The sequence below is a fragment of the Dysidea avara genome, chromosome 2 (assembly GCF_963678975.1).
Source record: "Dysidea avara chromosome 2, odDysAvar1.4, whole genome shotgun sequence".
Classification (NCBI taxonomy): domain Eukaryota; kingdom Metazoa; phylum Porifera; class Demospongiae; order Dictyoceratida; family Dysideidae; genus Dysidea; species Dysidea avara.
This window is the reverse complement of record NC_089273.1, coordinates 52,215,710-52,235,150: the sequence shown is the minus strand read 5'-3', so window position 1 is coordinate 52,235,150 and position 19,441 is coordinate 52,215,710. Positions and strand designations below refer to the sequence as shown.

General features: G+C 38.6%; 1 protein-coding gene and 1 pseudogene across 4 annotated transcripts in view; one reads left to right on the top strand and one right to left on the bottom strand.

The window, feature by feature from the left end:
- LOC136247614 (uncharacterized) overlaps positions 1 to 19,441 on the top strand; it is a 31,768-nt gene that overhangs the window by 5,555 nt on the left and 6,772 nt on the right. For 2 of the 4 annotated variants that reach the window (XM_066039382.1, XM_066039383.1), the window contains exons 2-3: positions 16,099 to 16,157; positions 16,501 to 17,199. In XM_066039382.1, coding sequence (XP_065895454.1) covers positions 16,142 to 16,157; positions 16,501 to 17,199 — 715 coding nt within the window. In that variant the 5' untranslated portion in view covers positions 16,099 to 16,141. Of the gene's footprint in view, positions 1 to 5,486; positions 5,587 to 16,098; positions 16,158 to 16,500; positions 17,200 to 19,441 lie in introns of those variants that run through there. The other 2 variants (XM_066039384.1, XM_066039385.1) reach the window with 2 other exon arrangements.
- On the bottom strand, positions 11,672 to 14,325 carry LOC136247615 (piggyBac transposable element-derived protein 4-like; annotated as a pseudogene).

Genomic DNA, 19,441 nt, shown 5'->3' with positions numbered 1-19,441 from the left:
ATCACAAATGTGTACACCCACTCAGTGATAGCTAGTAAACAGATGAATAATTGGTGCAAATTTTGTTTGCACAGCTGTAGGCACTGGGAAGTTATTACTCAATGATTCCTTAAAATCGCCATATCTCCTAACGAAGCTTTGTGCGTCAAAGCCTTGTTTTGTCAAATTCAGACACATATAAAAACAGCTACATAGAACTCACCATGATTAAAACATAATTATGGTCTGCATCGCTGATTTCTGTCTTCTTGCAGCTTTAAATAACATCATTAGTAGCAATCAATTCTTAGAGTGTAGCCTCAACCATCACACCCCATAGCTTGAAGCACATGTTATTAGAAGCGCTTTCAAGGGGGGCACTTGTAATTGAAAATCTGTAAAAGCCACCTCGAGAAAATAGAGTATGACCACCTAAAACTAAGCCTGACCATTCAACACCAGTTAAAGAACAATCTAGAATGCTCTTATCATGTGTTTGGTAACTAGCTATAGGGCACTTCTAGTAGCATGCACTTTATATGTGGTGTGCTAATTGGAAGGCTTGTTGGAAGGTGATGTTTAATAAATCATTCAATTAACTAATGAGGCTCAAGATAAAAGTAGAATTGATTGCCACAAATGATTGAAGACAGAAAATCGATGCTACAAAGACCGTGCACTTCAATTGTTGTGAGTTCTATGTAGACTAGCTATCTGTTCTATATGTAACAGTGAGGAACTAACTGGTAGTGGATGTTCTAAGATCTGTAAACGACGATTCTGCTGTTTCCGCCGTTTCCGCCATTCTGATAAATATACTATCCCGTACCAAACTGACCATCAACATCCTGTCTTGCAATAACAGTTATTACAATCACACAAATCAGTGAATCAATAATAAATCTTTGTAGAGACAAGGAGGTGACATAAAGGCACTCACTGTAGGTAAATCTGCAACCATGGTCTAGGTCAAAGGTCAAGGCCACCAAATTTGTGCTAAGTCGATGGTCAAGAGTAAAAGTTTCCAACTCACAATCGAAAGTGCTGAAATATTGTAACTAAGTCATCGGAGATTCTTATATAGTAACGTGTCAAAGCACAATTTCTGTTGGTCAAGATTTTGGCTGCCGTTGCAGATCTACCTACAGTGTGTACCTAAGTGATATCCCCGTTTAGGGGGATTTATGAACAATTTTGCCCCCAGTAGTGAACCCTTTCACCCTGAGTTTTAAATTGATTAATAAGTACAAGCCACAGCCTACACATGCTTGTACATGTGAGGTGAATCACTAGTAATTTATAGTGGAGATTAGTATGGGGATTAGACAACTGGCTACTCCCTAGTTGTGGGGGCTTTTGCTCTTGCAAATTGTGACCAGATATACAAGAACCCCATATGTGACTGGATCTGCGAAAACCTGACATAATGGTGCAAGCCTAAATTTTCAGTATAAGCTTTTGATTGCAACGGGTAAAATATTTGCTTAATTGAAAATAATTTGTAAAATGTTTAACGCTTTTTTGCTTTGTGAAGAAAGGGTCCAATGATAAAAACCTGGATAACATTTTATTTGCCTACTCAAGAGGAGTTTGAAAATCTTTGTTTCGTTGCAGTAGACTAAAGGATACATACGTTATGGGCATTTGTTTACGTCATGTTGAAACGATCGTACGCAATTGATTTTTCTTCACTAATTTCATCTCTGTATGTAGTGAAGAAAGGTAGTACAAGAAAACACTTACCCAGTAATAGACTCCCCTATTCATGGTGAACACAATGGTGCAATGTACTGCATTGTGTTTGTAAGTTACAGCCATTTTTTAAGCGCATGTAGTTTATTTTCCCAACATTTGGTGTACAAATCGATCTTTCTATTGTTGCTACTTTGTAGTGCTGTAACTCCAAAAGTTGTTGGCATAAAACTTGGCCAGAGCATATACTTGGCTAAGTAGATTATAAATATTCTGTAAAAAAGAATTTGAAAAATGCGCTATTAGCTATGTCGGCTTCTCACAGATCCGGTCACATATGTTAGCGAATCTTTCAAATTCACTTTTGAAACCAAGCGTATGCCCACAGCTGGCTGAAAGCCAGCACAGCTGTACTTTACTAACATTGTTTTCATAAAACTGTGTATGTGTGTGTGTGTGTACTTTCCTACCTACCTATGTTTGCTTGTCTGTATGCACCCACGTGAGCAAAAATGTTAAAAATGGTAAGAAGCAACCAGGATGTATGAATTGAAAACTAATATAAGTCTGTATTAAACTTCCACACACACACACACAAACTTTGCTCTGAGGTGGTTTCTTCTTAGCAGTCTGAAATACAGGTATGGCAACTCTTCATAATATTATACTTTGTGAATGGTCCTTTTCCCTTTTGGTTTATAAACGTTTAAGGATGCTCTGTACAGTTCCACATATGGCTTCCCATAAATTGTGTTTTCTGCTATAACTTATGAATGGATTAAACCATTCTGCAAAACTTTTTTTATTTGCTATAAGTTATCACTACTGCACAGTTTAGTTCAAGTCCCATGTCTTAACTCACTGTAGAAAGCGAGTTATAATGCCCTAGTGACTTGATTATTTAAAAATACATTATTGAAAACTGTACAAGCAAACGTGCTTTTCTATTTTGGTTCTCTGGCTTCTCAGTTATCAGATACTCTTCTTCCGCTTTTGTGCTGGCACTGATCAGTCTTCTTTACCTCCACGCCATTCCTCGCCAGAAGGAGCTATCAAAAAATGACAAACGCTCTTTTAATGCATAAATATCATGGTTGCCCATCTGAAAGTTTCGTGCCTATCGCGTCTAAAATGACAAACTAGTTCTAATTTTAGTATCAAGGTGTAGAAACTGAGGCACCCGCAGCTGTTCTATGGCCACAGTAATTGTTTCTTAATTGCGTAACCGGAAGATAATCGGTCAATTACGGATAGCAATATTCATTAGACTACGATGAAGAAGATACAACACTTACTTCGTTTCCTTCATGTATATCGCTCTTCTTTCTTCGTTTTGTGGCAAGTTATTTCATCATAAAAGACATTTTCTCATTGGGCATGTCACGCTTTAAACAAGCCACAGACTAATTAGATAATTACTGGTGACCATGGGAATTCATAAGTAAACCCCAGCTGTGCTAACCTCAGAAGCCATACGCGGAACTGTACAGAGCACCCTTAATAACAACGTTAAAGGCTTCCTAGGCTACCAGAGATAGCATATCCTTCGAGTTGAAAGGGGGATACTTACGTGAATGAAAATGAAGGATAGCCTTGGGCTTACTCTATATAATTCGCGTGAGAAAACCTAGGCACACTATAAAAGAGATAAGAGATACTTCTGTGCATAATTTATGGTTTAAACTGGTTTGTTACAGTTACACTTACTTAGAAATGCATAGCAATGTAGTTACTGAATTACAAGATAATTCGTGAATTATGAAATACGCTAAATTACAGTATAATTATTTAGCTGAATCAATAATAGCAATATAAACTAAACTATATACGTGGTTGATTATAATTGCCTACTTAGTTAGAATGGATGGTATTAACTACATGTGTGCTTGGTTTTTAGAAGTAGCAAAACATCAACTTGTTTTTTTTTTATCTAGATATAGCCAAAGGAATGGTCAACTGAAGTATCAGCTCTAGAGGCCAAGAACTTTTGAAGGTAGCACTACAAAGTGGTATCAACAGAAAATTCAATTAGTACAGTGACAGCATGGAGAATAAATTACAGGTTCTTAATTAAACATTCATAACATATGAATCCAGTCGTCTACTGAGATGCAACTTACACCCATAGGGTTCTTCTCCATGAACAGGCGAATCCATGCGTTGCTGGATAAGGTTTGTCTTCCTGTCCCAAGGGTGGTTTTCCATCTGTTCATCAAAATGAGATACGTGATACCAAAGTCTGCCATGAAGTTGAAATTGAGCCCCATTTGCAACCAGTTACTGGTGAGCATTTCATTCTTGGTTCATCAAATACTGTAGATGGCGCTCATTTAGATATTGCTGCAAATGGCTTTTGGGAAGACATACACTGATGTAAAAGTTTTCAACCCCCGCACTCCAACTAACTGTTCCACCAATGCTAGGGCTGTTTATACATAAAATGTCTAAGAAGCGCTCATACAAGACTCAAATGCTTGAAATAGAACATGGCTCATTTAAAATGTACTACATTAATTTTCTCTGCTACAGGTGGAATGGCACCTTGCCTATGCTACTGCTCAAAAGTAATGTCGCACTCGCTCGCACAGCTTGATTTACGAGTGAGTAAAAAACTTGCTAATTAAAGGGCATGGTACCCATTTCCTTCGCGAGTATCCATCCCATACAAAATGGGATGAATACTCGCGAAGGAAATGGGTGCCACACCCTTTAATTAGCAAGTTTTTTAATCACTTGCAATTGAGCTAGTGCGGTGTTACATTTGAGCGGTACCATATCTCCTTTCCAACAAGTGGGATACACATTATGCTGCCATAATGGGTGCTGCATATCTTTTTCCCTTCTGCATTCTTCCATCAGATGTTTACAAGGATCTAGATTTTCTAAGAGATGCCTTGGTCAATCTCTAGCACCACTGCCAATTGACCTCATCCAAGCTGAAACCAGACCCGCTTCATTAAGTTTTATTTGTTATATGTTTCTGTGTATCTTCTCTTTAAAGTTTTACTCTTGCTTGCTCATTTAAAAAAGAAAAAAAAACTATAGTGAAGTGCTTGTCCGACATGAGGCGGACTAGTACTCATATCTCTTGGAAGTACTGACACAAAATAAAGATGTTGGTGTATATTTATTAATTTGAGCTTTGTTTCCCTGTGTGATGTGTAGCGAAGTGATTAAAACATGTTCAATTTTTTTCTGTGCATGCATATTTTTACCAAGTTTATTTCATAATGTTTTATAACAAATTAAAATTTTGTAAAAATGACTGGTTTATCACATTATTTCTATCCAGTAGTTTGCAAAACCACCTTAACTATAGTATACAATGTGTTTGCCACTTTTTCTCATCAAACACTACTTTAATTGTATAGATGAAAATATAAGTGGTTGTAGTCTTATGCCATGCCATACTTTCTAGTAATTTTTTTTTGTTTCATGAGAAAAATTATTTTCAAAAAGCTTGCACTGACTGAAAATAATTTATATTATAAAGTTGAAAATACATAAAATATTTATACTGATCTGTATTCCCACAGGCACAACTACGTGTCAGGGTTGATATTTTTCATGAGAACAGGTGACAGTGACTACATACTGCACTGTATACATTTACAACAGCTTACACTGTCTATAAGAGTTACAGTAAAATGCCTCATTATCTACTAATGTGTATTGTGTAGCTATTTGACAGAATTGTTAAAGTGTTGTGGCAAATGTAAGATTTAGAAGCTTATACATATAACTATTGAAGCATTATACACATAGCTAAACATAAGTTTGTCTATAATTAGCTGTTTTTATCATAATTGGAAATCGATTGTAATGGGCTGTGGCCAGCAGGTTATTATTCTATTCAGCTTCAGCAGTTGCAGTACCACTGGAGGGCTGGTGTCAAAGGCTCTGGCATTTACTTAGGTAATTTGTTTATGTTTTGTGGTAACCACAATAATAAACAGTGATATGGTTGGAGCTGTCTGACCAGCAACTTTGATCGTGCGACCTCACAACATTGGCTTTGCTAGCTATACTTTTAGTGGAATATGCACAAGTGTACCTTGTAGAGACCTAAAATTGGCTATCGGTTAACTATTGGTAAAATAGGGTTTTTAAAAAATCAGATAATATTGGTTTTGCCAACACTACCGATTATGTGAGCATGACAGAGTGACATCTTATAACATGAATACTCAAGACTTGCCTGATATGTATGCCCACACCTCAGGCTTTTGTTTAACAATATGGCCTCATTGTTTAAAACAAATAACATGAGCACAGTAATGTGTATACAATACACATGGGCGGATCTAGGATTTATACAGGGGGGGGGGGGGGGGGGAGCTAACTGAAGATAATAATCTCTTGGGTGGAGATGTGTTTCGCATACCTCCCAGTATACAAAGCATGCTGGAGCTGGAGGGGTCTGGGGCATGACACCCCCCCCCCCCCCAGGAAATTTTTGAGAAACAGATGCTAAAATACTGCATTTCCACATAAAATTCATGTTTCCGCCTGTAGATATTATATATACTGTATACTGCCTTTAGATTATAGGTATGGCATTTGTTAATGGAAAGGTTTGTGTAGCTAGGTTCAAACAACCAAGCACATGATGCACCTGACCCTCTTACAATTGCACAAAATTAGGGCATGTTAGAATAATAATGTTGAAACTGGAAAATTTTGAAATTTGAATGATACGAGATTGAATCTGAGAGCATTTTCAATGGAAATTGTGTACCTGAATTAAGTATTGCCATCTATAATAACTACACAAGTAGATGAACTAGCCTTTTAAACAGACCAAAGTATTTCATTATATGTATAGGTACAGGTAGATTTGGAAAATTGCATAACAGAACCAACTGAATGCTCTATTAGAGTAGTTAGGTGACTGCTCTATTAGAGTATCTCGATCTTGTACAACTTCCATGCTGATCCAGGTCCTTGTTGCATAACCTTTAACATAAATCCACTGATAATACCTTGGAAAGATGTTTATAAGGTGGGTTTATGAGTATTTGTATTATATAATTATGCTAAGACAAAATTTCACTATAATACTCAGCATATTGATCAAGTAAAGTCTAAAGGTGAATGAAGGGGAGGGGGGGCTTCAGCCTCCAAAGCCCCTCCCCTGGATCCGCCCCTGATACATAAACATAAAAGTCATTAATGGCAGCAGCTAGTGTTGGAGACATTTCAACAGAGAGCGCCATCCTGTGGCATGGCCCTGTAACAATACATTGGCAGGTAGAGTGTCGAAATTGCATATGCAAACTTTTGCGGAAACCATCCAAAGATTTGAATGTGATAGGATTGTGCAGTCTAAGTGCCTGGGCAAGATCTGATAAATAGGGCTGGGCGGTTTCTCGGTATTATAGTAATACCGCGGTATTGCAATGAAACGATATCTGTATCGCGTAGATTTTGGTGAAACGATAATATCACGATATCGATATTATTACGATTTTTAGTGTTTTTGACAGCTTATTAAGCCCTTAAGGTTGTTATAATGTACCTCAAATAATCACGTGATACTACTGCAAACAAGGACCTAGTACTAGCTAGTCAATTTTTTTTACAAAGATCGAGATACTCTAATAGAACAGTCAGCTAGGATCGAGATACCCTAATAAAGCAGTCAGCTACTCTGATATAGCAGTCATCTTTAATAACCGCGATAAATAGTAATATCGTGATATATTTCTGCACGATATATCGTGAAGCAAAACTCCAATACCGCCCAGCCCTACTGATAAATCAGTTAAGCGAAACGATCTTCTAGTGACAGTTGTAACAAATTGAGGAAGGAACAACTGTAAATCCCACTAGGTGGTGGAAGAGTTATACTCTTCCCAGTTGCCTCTACTAGCTACAATGGCACAAAAATATTTGTGCATTCCAGCCACTTCGGTCTCATCAGAATGGGCAGTTAATACAGCTGGAAATAATATAATTGTGAATGCTAAGTGCTCTTGTCTGTTACCTGAGAATACAAATTTGTTAACATTTTTGTCGCAAAACCTAGATCAGCTTCAGTCACTAAGTGGACAAAAGTATATTCTATTGTTACTATTGTAGTATTGTGTTGTACACTTTGCTATTGTACATTTGTAGTGGTGTAAACATGTTTGCTATTGTACTATTGTCAGGTGTTGTGTTGTACACATGTTAGCATTGTTTGGTATTATCGTGATTATTGTGATAAGTGTTATGAATATCGTGATATAAGTTTTTCTATTGTCACATAGTCCTACCTGTAACACCAACACATAACTCAATCATTTAAATACCATAAGTCTAGCTTCCCCCACACATCATTATGGAATGTAGCATGGTTGATAGTTAACTGTATCACTTTTCTAATTAGTATAGCTCGAACTTTTCAACCCACATTCGAATATTAATTTGTTTAAATGAACGAACCTTTGAATTTACTTAAAAGTTTTTTGAATCCTAATCCAAAACGTTTCATAGTAGTAGCATTAGGTGTTTCTGCAATTTCATACAATGTAGTATAGCCATACAGGAGCTCCACCTAGCTCAAATCGGGAACAAAATGTTTTGTTTTTTGGATATTTTGCAACATGATGGTATTGTAGGGTAATTGAAGCTGCTGTGGAGCATGAGAGGTGAAGTCACATTTGGACAATTTAGCACCGCAGAGCTTAGAATGACATGTGGAAGTGTTGGATCAAATAGTAATTGAAAACTGCTATTACCAAACAGGGACTGGGTCGTATGCCTGTCTAGAATGCATCGTGTCCAGTTTGCTCTCTTTTGTGTAGCTTTCTTTGTGTTTTGTGCGGTAACTCATCGGACTAGCCTACCAATAGCTAGTGACACAATGAATAGGATTTGTACTTTAGATGCCTGTTCCCGCTAGTCCTCCCAGTTTGTCCCCTAGCTTCTCATTAGCTAGTCGATTGGGGCTTGCCGTTTATGCCCTCGCTCCCTGTTTGGATTGTCCCCCTTGTCAATACACCTAGTAACCTAGCAGTGCGTTAGAAGAGTGTGGGTTCACCCCAGTTTATAGACCTGTTGACTTCCGATCACTACCTCGCCGTGAGTCCTTGCCGCTTTTCGTTAGTCAGGAGTCATCCGCCCTCCTCGTGATTAGCCTGTGATAGCTAGCATGTTTGTCATTCACATTGTAAGCAATACTCTGATCCAGGGACATATTTTGCTATAGCTCTAGTCAATAATTGATGACTGTTGTGGCTGCAGAATGGCCATAAAGCACGATATGATTCTTTAATGCTGCAAAAATTTTTGACGATCAACAACCAGATGGATAGTCTGGCTGCCCCATCGCAGAACATAAGGGTCTGGTAAATACAGATACTCCAACACTCAACTTTGGTAGTAGCCAATTAATGAGTGCCAATAATGTTCACACACAAATCACCTTGGAAATGCAATGCTTTTGTTGGAATTGAATAGTGATCATCTAGCAGTTACGTATGATACACTGTCTAATTGGATTCCTTTGAAATGATATGGTATTTGTACTTCACCAGACCTTTACTATTTGCAAAGAGGCAAGCAGTGCTAGACTACCAGATGGTGAGAAGCCTCAGATCTTTTCCAGTACTGACAGACTATGTATCCACCGTATTGAAACACAATAAGAGTCGGCTTCTCTTGCTCTGAATGATAGGGCAGTTTGAAATCAACAATTCATATTTCTTTGTCTACGTTTCTTTTTCTTTCCAAAGAAAGCAACCCTGTACTGGGTACCCAGTAAATCATTTGCTTATTAATGTAAGTACTTTTTTAAATAAGAACTCTGGATATGATATGGCTAAGTAGAAAGTTTCATCCAGTCCTTTACATGGAGAACAAAACTTCAAAAATCTACCTTGTTAGAAACTAAAGTGAATATTTTCCTGAAGACAACAATCGTGCCTCCAGTTTCATGGTAGATCTATGCAACTATCAATGCTAAGCCCCTTTCGCCCATTACAGGCTACATGGGATTTGACAGTTGTGACAGGATCCGCAAGAATCCCACATGTTAACGCAAGCCTTATGGGCACTTGTTTATGGTGCGGTAAAGACTAAGTTAACTATCATCATTCTTTGGTTGAGATAAACAATTAATTTATCAGATTACTTGTTGGAGGAACCTATAAGTGCCACTTGCAAAGTGCCCTTGTGGCACTTATGGACTCCTGCTCAAGAGTCAATAAAGGCTATACATAGAGCAATCTATGGAGTTCACCTATTCTACTAGTTTTTGCAAGTCACACAGCATCAATGTATTTATCTTCATTCAGTGTACCAATTGACCCAGCTTGATTATATATGTGACTGGATTTTGGAAAAACGATCCAAATCGCACATTAGAAGTTTCGAGATAAACGGTTTTAAAGAATTGAAGCCAGCATAACTCTCCAAGGATAGCGAGCACGCGTATGAAATTTACACAAAAGATGCATCAATCTGTTACCTTTCAAGCCACTTCCAGTACTTGTAGCTGCTTGTACAGTTTCCCGCCAAATAAGATAGAAAATCTGAGCAGTTGGACGAGCGAAGTAGTATCACGAGTGCTCACAAAGGGGTGGAGGCTGGGGGGTGGCGGGGAGGGCAAAAGATAGACCTCAAAATGGAGGCAGACCACGATTGGAGTCCAGACACGAGATTACAGGGCTGTGCTGGCTCCTTAGTAGCTGATATGTAGCAAAATCTACAGAGAACACGTCTGGCCAACATTATAAGGCTGTCCACCAGTAAACCAGTGATTCTTGCCAAGCCAGGTCCTTCACAAGGCATGAAACCGCCATTTGGGCACTCCACACCACCCAGAAAAGACGTCTATTAAAACCAGCCTCGTGTAGTTTGAGTAGTGCTGAGGGTCAAAACTTGTAGTAAGATAGTGTAGCTATCCACTGGTGGTGTTAGTTTGATTTTGCCTGATGTGCGATTTGGTTCGGTTCTGTAAAATCTGGTCACATATAGTGGTCCCTCCTTTTTCCGATTTCATTGGGCCTAGTATACATTCTATACGTATCATATACATCATTGGGCCCATATATACAGGACTCAGTTAACCCTTAAACGCGCAAAGGCCATTATAATGGCCCTATTATTTATTACACTGAAAACGCACGAAAGTTTATGCTTACTTTCGTGAAAATAATCGCGCGTCTTTACAAGGCTGTATCTCTGAAAATCCTCGACGTATCAACTTGAAACTTGGTACACAGATGGTGGATACCCTGGGGTTTACCCATCGTGACTATCAATTGTTTATCATTAATGCTTCTCTATTTATCCAAAGTAATATGCGCATAATTTGGAAATAACCGTCACAGTAGGTGGCTCTGTTGGCGATTCGCCTCAATACTTGGTGTCAAGAAAGAGTTGTACCCTTGATACAAGGTGGTGAAATTCCATTGACATAGCTGCAACTCTCAGGTATTTATGAATTTTAGAAAAAACTTGTGGTATTCACACAATTGTGCGAAGTAACCGCACGTCTTTACATGACTGTATCTGTGAAAATCCTTGATGTATCAGCTTGTAACTTGGTACACAGACGGTGGATAACCTGGGGTTTATCCAATATTATTATTATGTTTTTATCAATAATACTTCTCCATTTATCCACAGCAATACGCGCATCATTTGGAAAAATCATCGTGGTAGGCAGCTCCTCTGTCCATTCGCCTCAACACTTGGTGTTTAGAAAGGGTGGTACACTTGATACAAGGTGGTGAAATTCCATTGACATAGCTACAACTCTCAGGTAGTTGTGAATTGAAAAAAAATTGTCGTATTCACATAATTATTTTTACCCTGTAGGCATGTAACAAATAACTCCAACACAATCACTGTGGCGTTCCAACATGCTGCCAAGATGTATTCTGTTGACTGGTCAATCAAATACCAATAGCAATCCATTTCATCATGCACTGTTCATCAAACATAAAGTATTATAACTAGCATTAGAATTTGAAAAACTTTTCAAACATATTAAAATGTACATGAAATATATACACTAAAGGGCTGGGATCTTTACTCAGTAAAGGGTTTGCCTCATTTAGAAATCACCGATCCAAGTGATTTCAGAGAAAAATACCACAATCGTGGAAAAAACTTAATTACAAACAGCTCTGTACATAACTAAACAGATAATACTGTCAACACATCTAAACTATATACATCGGCTGAACCTGTAAAAAGTCTAAGACACAGTAAATAGCATACACCCCTTATTTATTTATAGTTTTCCTTGGTGTGGTATATCTTAAAACAATTTTTAAGGCACAAATGAACCATTCCACAATTTACGCAGCCATACTTAGTACGTTTTCTGTGTGTCTTCCGGTCAGAACACACTGCACAGTCACCGTCAGTCCCAAGGTTTTCTATGAAATGGCGTTCCTGAAGCCTTGCAGGCGATTGAGGTGGAAGAGCCTGTGATTGACGTCCTCCATGCTGGCGTGAGCTATGTTCACATAAAAGTTTAGTAGCCAGTTCCTCCCTAAAGCTTTTCATGGTCCTACGATCATTCACAGGTGTGAAACAGCACTCTAGAATATAAGCATTATCGATAGCCAAATCCAGTGCAAACCAAAACAAACGAAGATACCACCTGCGTGATGATTTATTCGTACAAGTGTAAAACCTACGCGATTGATCAGCCAAATCTACCCCACCCATGCTTTGATTGTAAGCCGCAACAGCAGGTGGACACGGTACAGACACTGATGAACCATCTCTTAGAGACCTAGCAACTGTGGTGGGTACAGTGCATCCCAAATCGGTGTCAATAAAAAATACAGGCTTAGCATCTAACCAAACAAAGCAGTGAACTTTATCATCAAGAGTAATGGAATGGGTCATTCCCCGGGGACATCCAGCAACAGAAGATTTTTTTAAATCCTTGGGAAACCCTGTCCTATCATATCGGGTCGTTGCTACAGAAGTGGTCCCATTTTGCAGAAGGTCAGCAGCTAAACTGACACTAGAGAAAAAGTTGTCATAGTAAACCTTATAACCTTTCCCTAAAATATCCTCACATATTCCCATGACTACTTTGTGACCTAAGTCCCTGACAGGGCCATCTACCTTTCCCCGTGTAAACCGTAAATTTACAAACGTACCCATTTTGGCTGTCAGCTAAACACCAAACTTTGAATCCTCGTTTGACAGGTTTCAATGGTTGGTACTGTTTGATTGATGAGCGTCCCTTGAACTTCACCATGGCTTCATCGACACTTAATTTTTGTGCAGGGATGTAAAGCGACCTACTTTTCTCGCAAATTTGTTGCAGTATTGGCCTAATTTTGTAAAGTGTATCATAGCCGTCAGTTCCATGAGCAGGTGCTAGAGTATTATTATTGAAATGAAGCCGGCCACACAATTGCTCAAACCGGTTCCGTGACATCCCTGCGACAATGGCAGGCTGACCAAAAATAGATTTTGTTTTCCAATAATCCCGAACGTCAGGTAAACTTACTAACCCAGTGGAAATCATAATCCCCAAAAACTGTTTTATGTCATTGACACTTGCGTCACGCCAGCGGTAGTTTATCCGGTTGTAGGGACGTTGTTGAGCATATCGATTTGTCTCAGCCGCTATATGTTCAAGTAACGCGTCATCAAAAAACAGTGAGAAATAAGTGAGTGCATTTACACTACTGGGATCCCGCCAACTAAAATTGGGGCCTTGGGGTTGTCCTATGAAGGGAGGAGGATTAGAAAAAGAATACGTCACATTAGGAAAGGTGACAGGAGGAGGAGATTCATCCTGCTCATTCTCTCGGCGCCCTCTACTGCCCCTACCGGTACCTCTACGCCTACCAGTACCTTTCCTCCTACCTCGACTAGGCACAAGATCCATTGGAGACACAGTTCCCCTACCCCTTCCTCTACCTCTCCCTCTACCTCTACCCCTCCCTCTATTTCTACCAGACAAAGGATCAGATGGAGATGGTGAGTAGTCCCTGCCTCTATCACTAGGTGAAAATGGGGCATGTGGAGAAGAAGAACGAGAGCGCAGGGAAAAACTAACAGGAGAGCCATGGTAAACCACAGGAGAACCACTACAGGGGTATTCAGTTTCCAGGCTACCCATCCCACCGTCACTCACTCCACTATGTAGCCCAGATGGTCCAGGATGGCTTGACTCATCATGACCTCCACGGTATCTCACATCAGCTATTAGAAGAAGCAGGACTCAAGTTATAAAACATGTGAAAAGCATTATACCTTCATAATCATCGTTTGTTTCTCCCTCAATGTTTTCTTCGTCGTTGCTGGACTCTTCCTCACGATCATTTTCTTCCACATCGCCATAATCATCTATAATGGCAGGCGAAGTGATAGGACCGATTCATCTGTCCGCCATTTTACCGTCTTGTTCCCTGGTAAGCCTATCAAGGACAAAAGAGTCTTCTCCATGGACAATAGAGTCCTCTTCGTCCGAGTTGTTCCAGTCATTGTCGGTGTCACTATAGAAAAGTTGATCAACAACAGTATTTTCATCCATATCTCGCTTATCTTTAATCACAGCACAAAGTTCTTGAGCTCGAATTAAAGCCCAGAAACGTGGCTTTCCGTTGCACTAAACCGTTTCACGATCACGTAATCCTAGCGCGCGCACCGCTGTGCCAAATATGGAGGGCCACTTAAATGGCCCTTGCGATTTCAGTGCAATATTTCGTAAATTCGCGTGCACGTTTAAGGGTTAAAATACTCTAATAGAGCAGTCACTTCCACAGCTCGGATAACCGATGGCCTGATAATGAAGGACCACTGTATTATTCCAGCTGGACTTCATAAGACCTATACAACTTATTGTGTTCCAGTGGTCAACAGCTTTGACCATATTGATACAAAAGCTTTGCCATACAAATTCTATCACAATAATTGTATGTGTACTAAATATGTGACTGGGCCTGTGAAAACAGGGCATATGGGCACAAACTACACCCCATCACATTACTGGTCGTATCTCAGTACTGGAATAGAATATTTGCATTCTGAAACCTGCATCGTAATGTCAATTATTAAATGCTTACTAAGAGTGGAAAATTTCATTGCCATGGCATAATAGTATAAAAAGTTATTAGTGATGGAATTGTGAAAAAGTAGGCAGAATCATGTGCCCACATGCCCTGTTTTTGCAAGCCTGGTCACATATGTAAAAATATTGCTTAGTTGTTTACAGGGGCGTAGCTAGCCAGACGGTGGTGGGGGGGGGGCAGGCATCCCCCACAAAATGCTCAACATTGTTCATAATTGCACAAAAGGCTAATGACCCAATGATGGGCTAGCCAACATACGGTGTTGTATTATTATAGCTTATGTAACTAGCTACATAACTACTTCTTCACTGATTGCTACCAGTTATCACTTATCAATGGAAGCATTTTCGTCGAGCATCATCACATGTGCCTCAACTGTACTCCAACAAATTTGCCCACAATCCGGTAGAACTATATTGTGAATATTTTACTACAAATACAATGTGTCACAGTTACTTACATCAGCCACAGTCTGTGCTGCAGTCCTAGCACACTCGCATAGTATGACGAGCTCACTCAATTCAGCCAGCAAAATTCAAACGCCATGTATTGGCACCATGTTGGCATGAAATCCCAACTCTACACCTATCCTGTTAACAGAATTTGTAAGCTTGTGATGGATCATCTAACTGACTGACTGACAAAGTGAAAAAGGCATGCCACTACACTGTACGAAGATCCAGAGTGATTAACTCGGGAAAATAAAGTTGGTCCATTTAATACTTCACCTCGTAGATTTGTAGCATCATTACATATCACTTGTCGATTCTGAGTTGCGACTCTTGCGAAGTCACTTTGAGTGGGTCATCTGTCAAGGTTCGAAAAATGCACTATCGCGTGAGTAGTGTAGGCTAAATATAGCATTGTGTCTAATATTTTCGTTCTGTGAAGGCATAGTGTCTATGCGGGGGAAACCCCTGGGGATTCCAGCATACCTTATTTTTAGTGCATCATTTTACTAATTGCTTGTAACTTGCAAGAAATCATCGTATTATTATCACCATTCACAAACAAGTTGAATGTTGCATGCACTCGCGTAGTAGCGCACAAACAGTTAATTTGGGATGCGTGTCAGTTACTGGAAAGCTTGTGACGGAAGTTAAAAAAAAAATCACTTAGTGACGGGGGGGCAAATGCCTCCCCTTGCCCCCCCTTGGCTACGCCACTGCTTGTTTATAATTTTTTTTGTCACATAATTCTATATTTAAGTTTCAATATTTTTTTAAATGTGTATTTTGTATCTGCTGTTTCCAATCATCTAATATTCAGCTTGGTTCTCTGCATATAATCTTTCATGGGTATTTTCACCAAATTTAATACCTTACTAATGTCGTACAATGTAGTACTGTGCCACTGATAGATATATTCTAATGTGTTGTTTTTGTTTCAGATATCAAATTATTTTTGAGTCAGTCTTAGCAGTCCAGTTAATAATGAGTTTCTGTGGAGGTAAGTAATTGAAGTTGCATGTTATGGAATAATGTTGTTGGTGAGTCAAATTTAGATATAATACCTTCCTTTCTGATTAGTCCCCAGCTGATTATGCTGCCATAATTTAAAGCATGATAGGTAACTATAAATGCATCCAGCATGTCCTCTCAGTTGTTACTGTAGATAACAGAGAAGCAATAAAATGGAATCTGTGAAATGTGCGAAAATGGCCAGTTTTTGCTCAGCGGGTCATGTACATATTTCTGTTTGGTAAAATTTAGTCTGCATTAGCACAGTTGATAATTTGCTGTACTTTCAATCAGATTCATTTTTATTTTGATTTTATTATTATCTACTACAGATCATGTAGAAAAAGATGGTCCACCTGTTTTTAATCTTGGACAGTGTATACGAAAGGAGGATGTACTGCATAATCGTGGATCAATTGGTAGGATGCAAAAAGTGTTCATTTATTATGTCTTAACTGTGAAATCTATGGCTGGTGAGATAAAAGGAAAACTAGAGAAGCGCATTTATAACTTCTCATGCCATCTAATCACCTATGGATTTGATGTGAGGGTAGACTTGTTTTGTGACCAGTCAAGAAGTTTTGACAGAGCTGCTTGGAGTGATCGTGAACTGTCACAAGCTGACTGGGTGATCTTTGTCTGCTCCAGATCATCATATGAACTTTTGCAAATCTCAAACAGTTCCGAACATTCTGCTGCTTACACCTCTTGTTTAGACAGAGAAATGTTAAACAATATCACTGTACTGAGAAAAATACTTTACAATCGGTTTTCAATTGATATCTCTACCAGAGTCATTCCAGTCATTTTATTGGAGGAAGATAACAACATTGCTTTTGTTCCTCCTTCACTACAAGATCGTCACAATATTCTCTGTATCTTTGAGGATACTCCATTTGATTATGAAAAACTTGATGGTCATTTTGAGAGGTTGATTTGTCGAATGACTAGCATCAACAGAGTAGCAATAAATAATTCTGGACAAAACAGAGGATATATCAAGCTGCCTTCAAAATGTATGCTTCATACAAGTGTGTTAGCAATAGTTAGTGTCCCTCTGCTATTCACTAAATGTGTCAGTCAGTTGCATAGTTTTTATGTATCATATTGATAGAATTAGTATTTTGCAGTATCAGCTAGTTATTACAGTTCTGGTGTCAGTTTTGGAACCATAATCTTTGAATTTAGAACCATAACCTGTAGAATTATTCTTCAATTTATAGAGCAACACTTAGTTTAACTTAAGTATTACCAAAAGCCCATAATAAATTATGAACACTCACTATTAAGTTATATATAGTGTTCCACCGATAATTGGATTGGTATCGTATTGGAGCCGATATTGGGCTTTTGGTATTGATTGGTATCGGTTATTTAGGTATTCTGATACCGATTAATAGCCACTAGCGCCAACCATCATCATAACTATCACCATAAATGCTATGCTAGTAAAACATGAGGTATAACAGGCTGGAAATAGTGTTGAGCATTGTTCTAGCAGGAAAGGTGCAGGAATTGAGATCGAAATACTCTAATAGAACAGTCACTGCACAATAAAATATTCTAATAGAGCAGTCACACAAGTTAACTTGAGAAGTGTGTAAATTGTATGGCAATTATTGGTATCGGTATCTGTATCAGTGAAAATTGACTACTAGGTATCAGTATCGGATCAGTAGATATTTTCTGTGTCGGTGGAACCCTAGTTGTATATGCTAGTCTTGTCAGGTTTAATTGTTTGATGTACAGTATGTAGCTAATACTGTAAGTATCGGAATTATTACACAAACAACTATAACACTAGCACTGTATAGGGTGGAACTAAAAGATCTGTAGCTAATTATCAAATACTGAACCAGACATGACAATATGACTGAGCCAGCATTGTATTTGGCATTCTCTTCCTAATATTCTTAGCTAATCAGTTGTTTCAAGCAGTGTTTTAGCACATACATAGATGGTTGTAATACATGCTTTTATGAAGTTATATAATACATTGTGTGTTTGTCAGCAGATAAATTGTGGTCTTGTAAAGAGCATAAAATCTCTTTGGCAAAAACTGTATGGTTATGGCCAATTCCAGTTCCAGTATTAGTTCCAGTGCTTGATAAAATTTCTTTATAGTTCTAGTTCCAGTTTTGAGGAAAGCAAAATTGTAGTTCTAGTTTCAGTTTAGAACTGGAACTGGAATAAACAAGGCTGGAACTGGAACATCACTAGATAGAATCATACAGTATTATTAGGGGTCATGGATGTTTTTTCTGACCAAAAATATCACCCAAAAATCAGCTTCGTAGTACAATCCTGGTGCCTTGGCAGTATTGGTTAGGTATAATCAAGCCCAAAAGTGCCTTCAGTTTGACTCTAAATGCTTCTAGTAGATTGCTACAAAATTTTTAAAAAGATTATTCAATGGAATTTTCTACTGACTTCTTGTCTGATGCCTTCAGACAAGCATAGCTAGATAATGGTTAAGGCTATGGGCTTGATTTTTTCACTGTTCGATGTTGCTTCATACCAAGATGTGCCTTTTGGCATATCACAGTACGTACAATACATGCATCATGGACTGACAGCCCAAGGTGTCAGTTTGTGGTAGCACGATGGCTTCCCTGCAGAAATTGTCCATAATTATTTTGTGTCGTAACTGGATTGATTGCAGAGACGCTTCTCTTACTGTTCTTTTCTTGTAGTGCTGTGGAACGGGCTGAACATATGTTGCTGAAAGCGAAGCATAATAGCAAAAGTTCAAAATATTTGTATGGTGGAGAGTGTCTAACTTGAATGCATTCACCAAACACCCTGCATAAAGTAACAGCTCAGCCTTATTTCAGAACAAAGGCTTTTCCTTCATCAACACTAATCAACACCAATCAACAGTTTTCTATCCCCAGTAAAGGTGTTGATTTGATGAAAGGTGAACTTTGGTGAACTTTACGCAGGGTGTTTGTACAGGCCATACTGAGAGTTAGACACTCTCCCCCATACAAATATTATGAACTCTTGGTAATAGTCACTTCACTTTTGAGTCAGTAATTGATATTTGGGGTGCATGTTCAGCCAAAAAATACTGCCTCTGGTGCCATCCTTTCTTTTGATGCGGTATGTGTGGGTTCACCAATCATAATAATGTTACAAAAAAGTAAACAAGTATACAGAAAAAATAGCAATTTTAAGCTTGATTAGGGATCATAGGAAAAAAAGTAGGGAAACAAGGAAGGTCGCCTACACCTGCAGATATACTAATGGACATTTAATCCCTAATTCAGTATA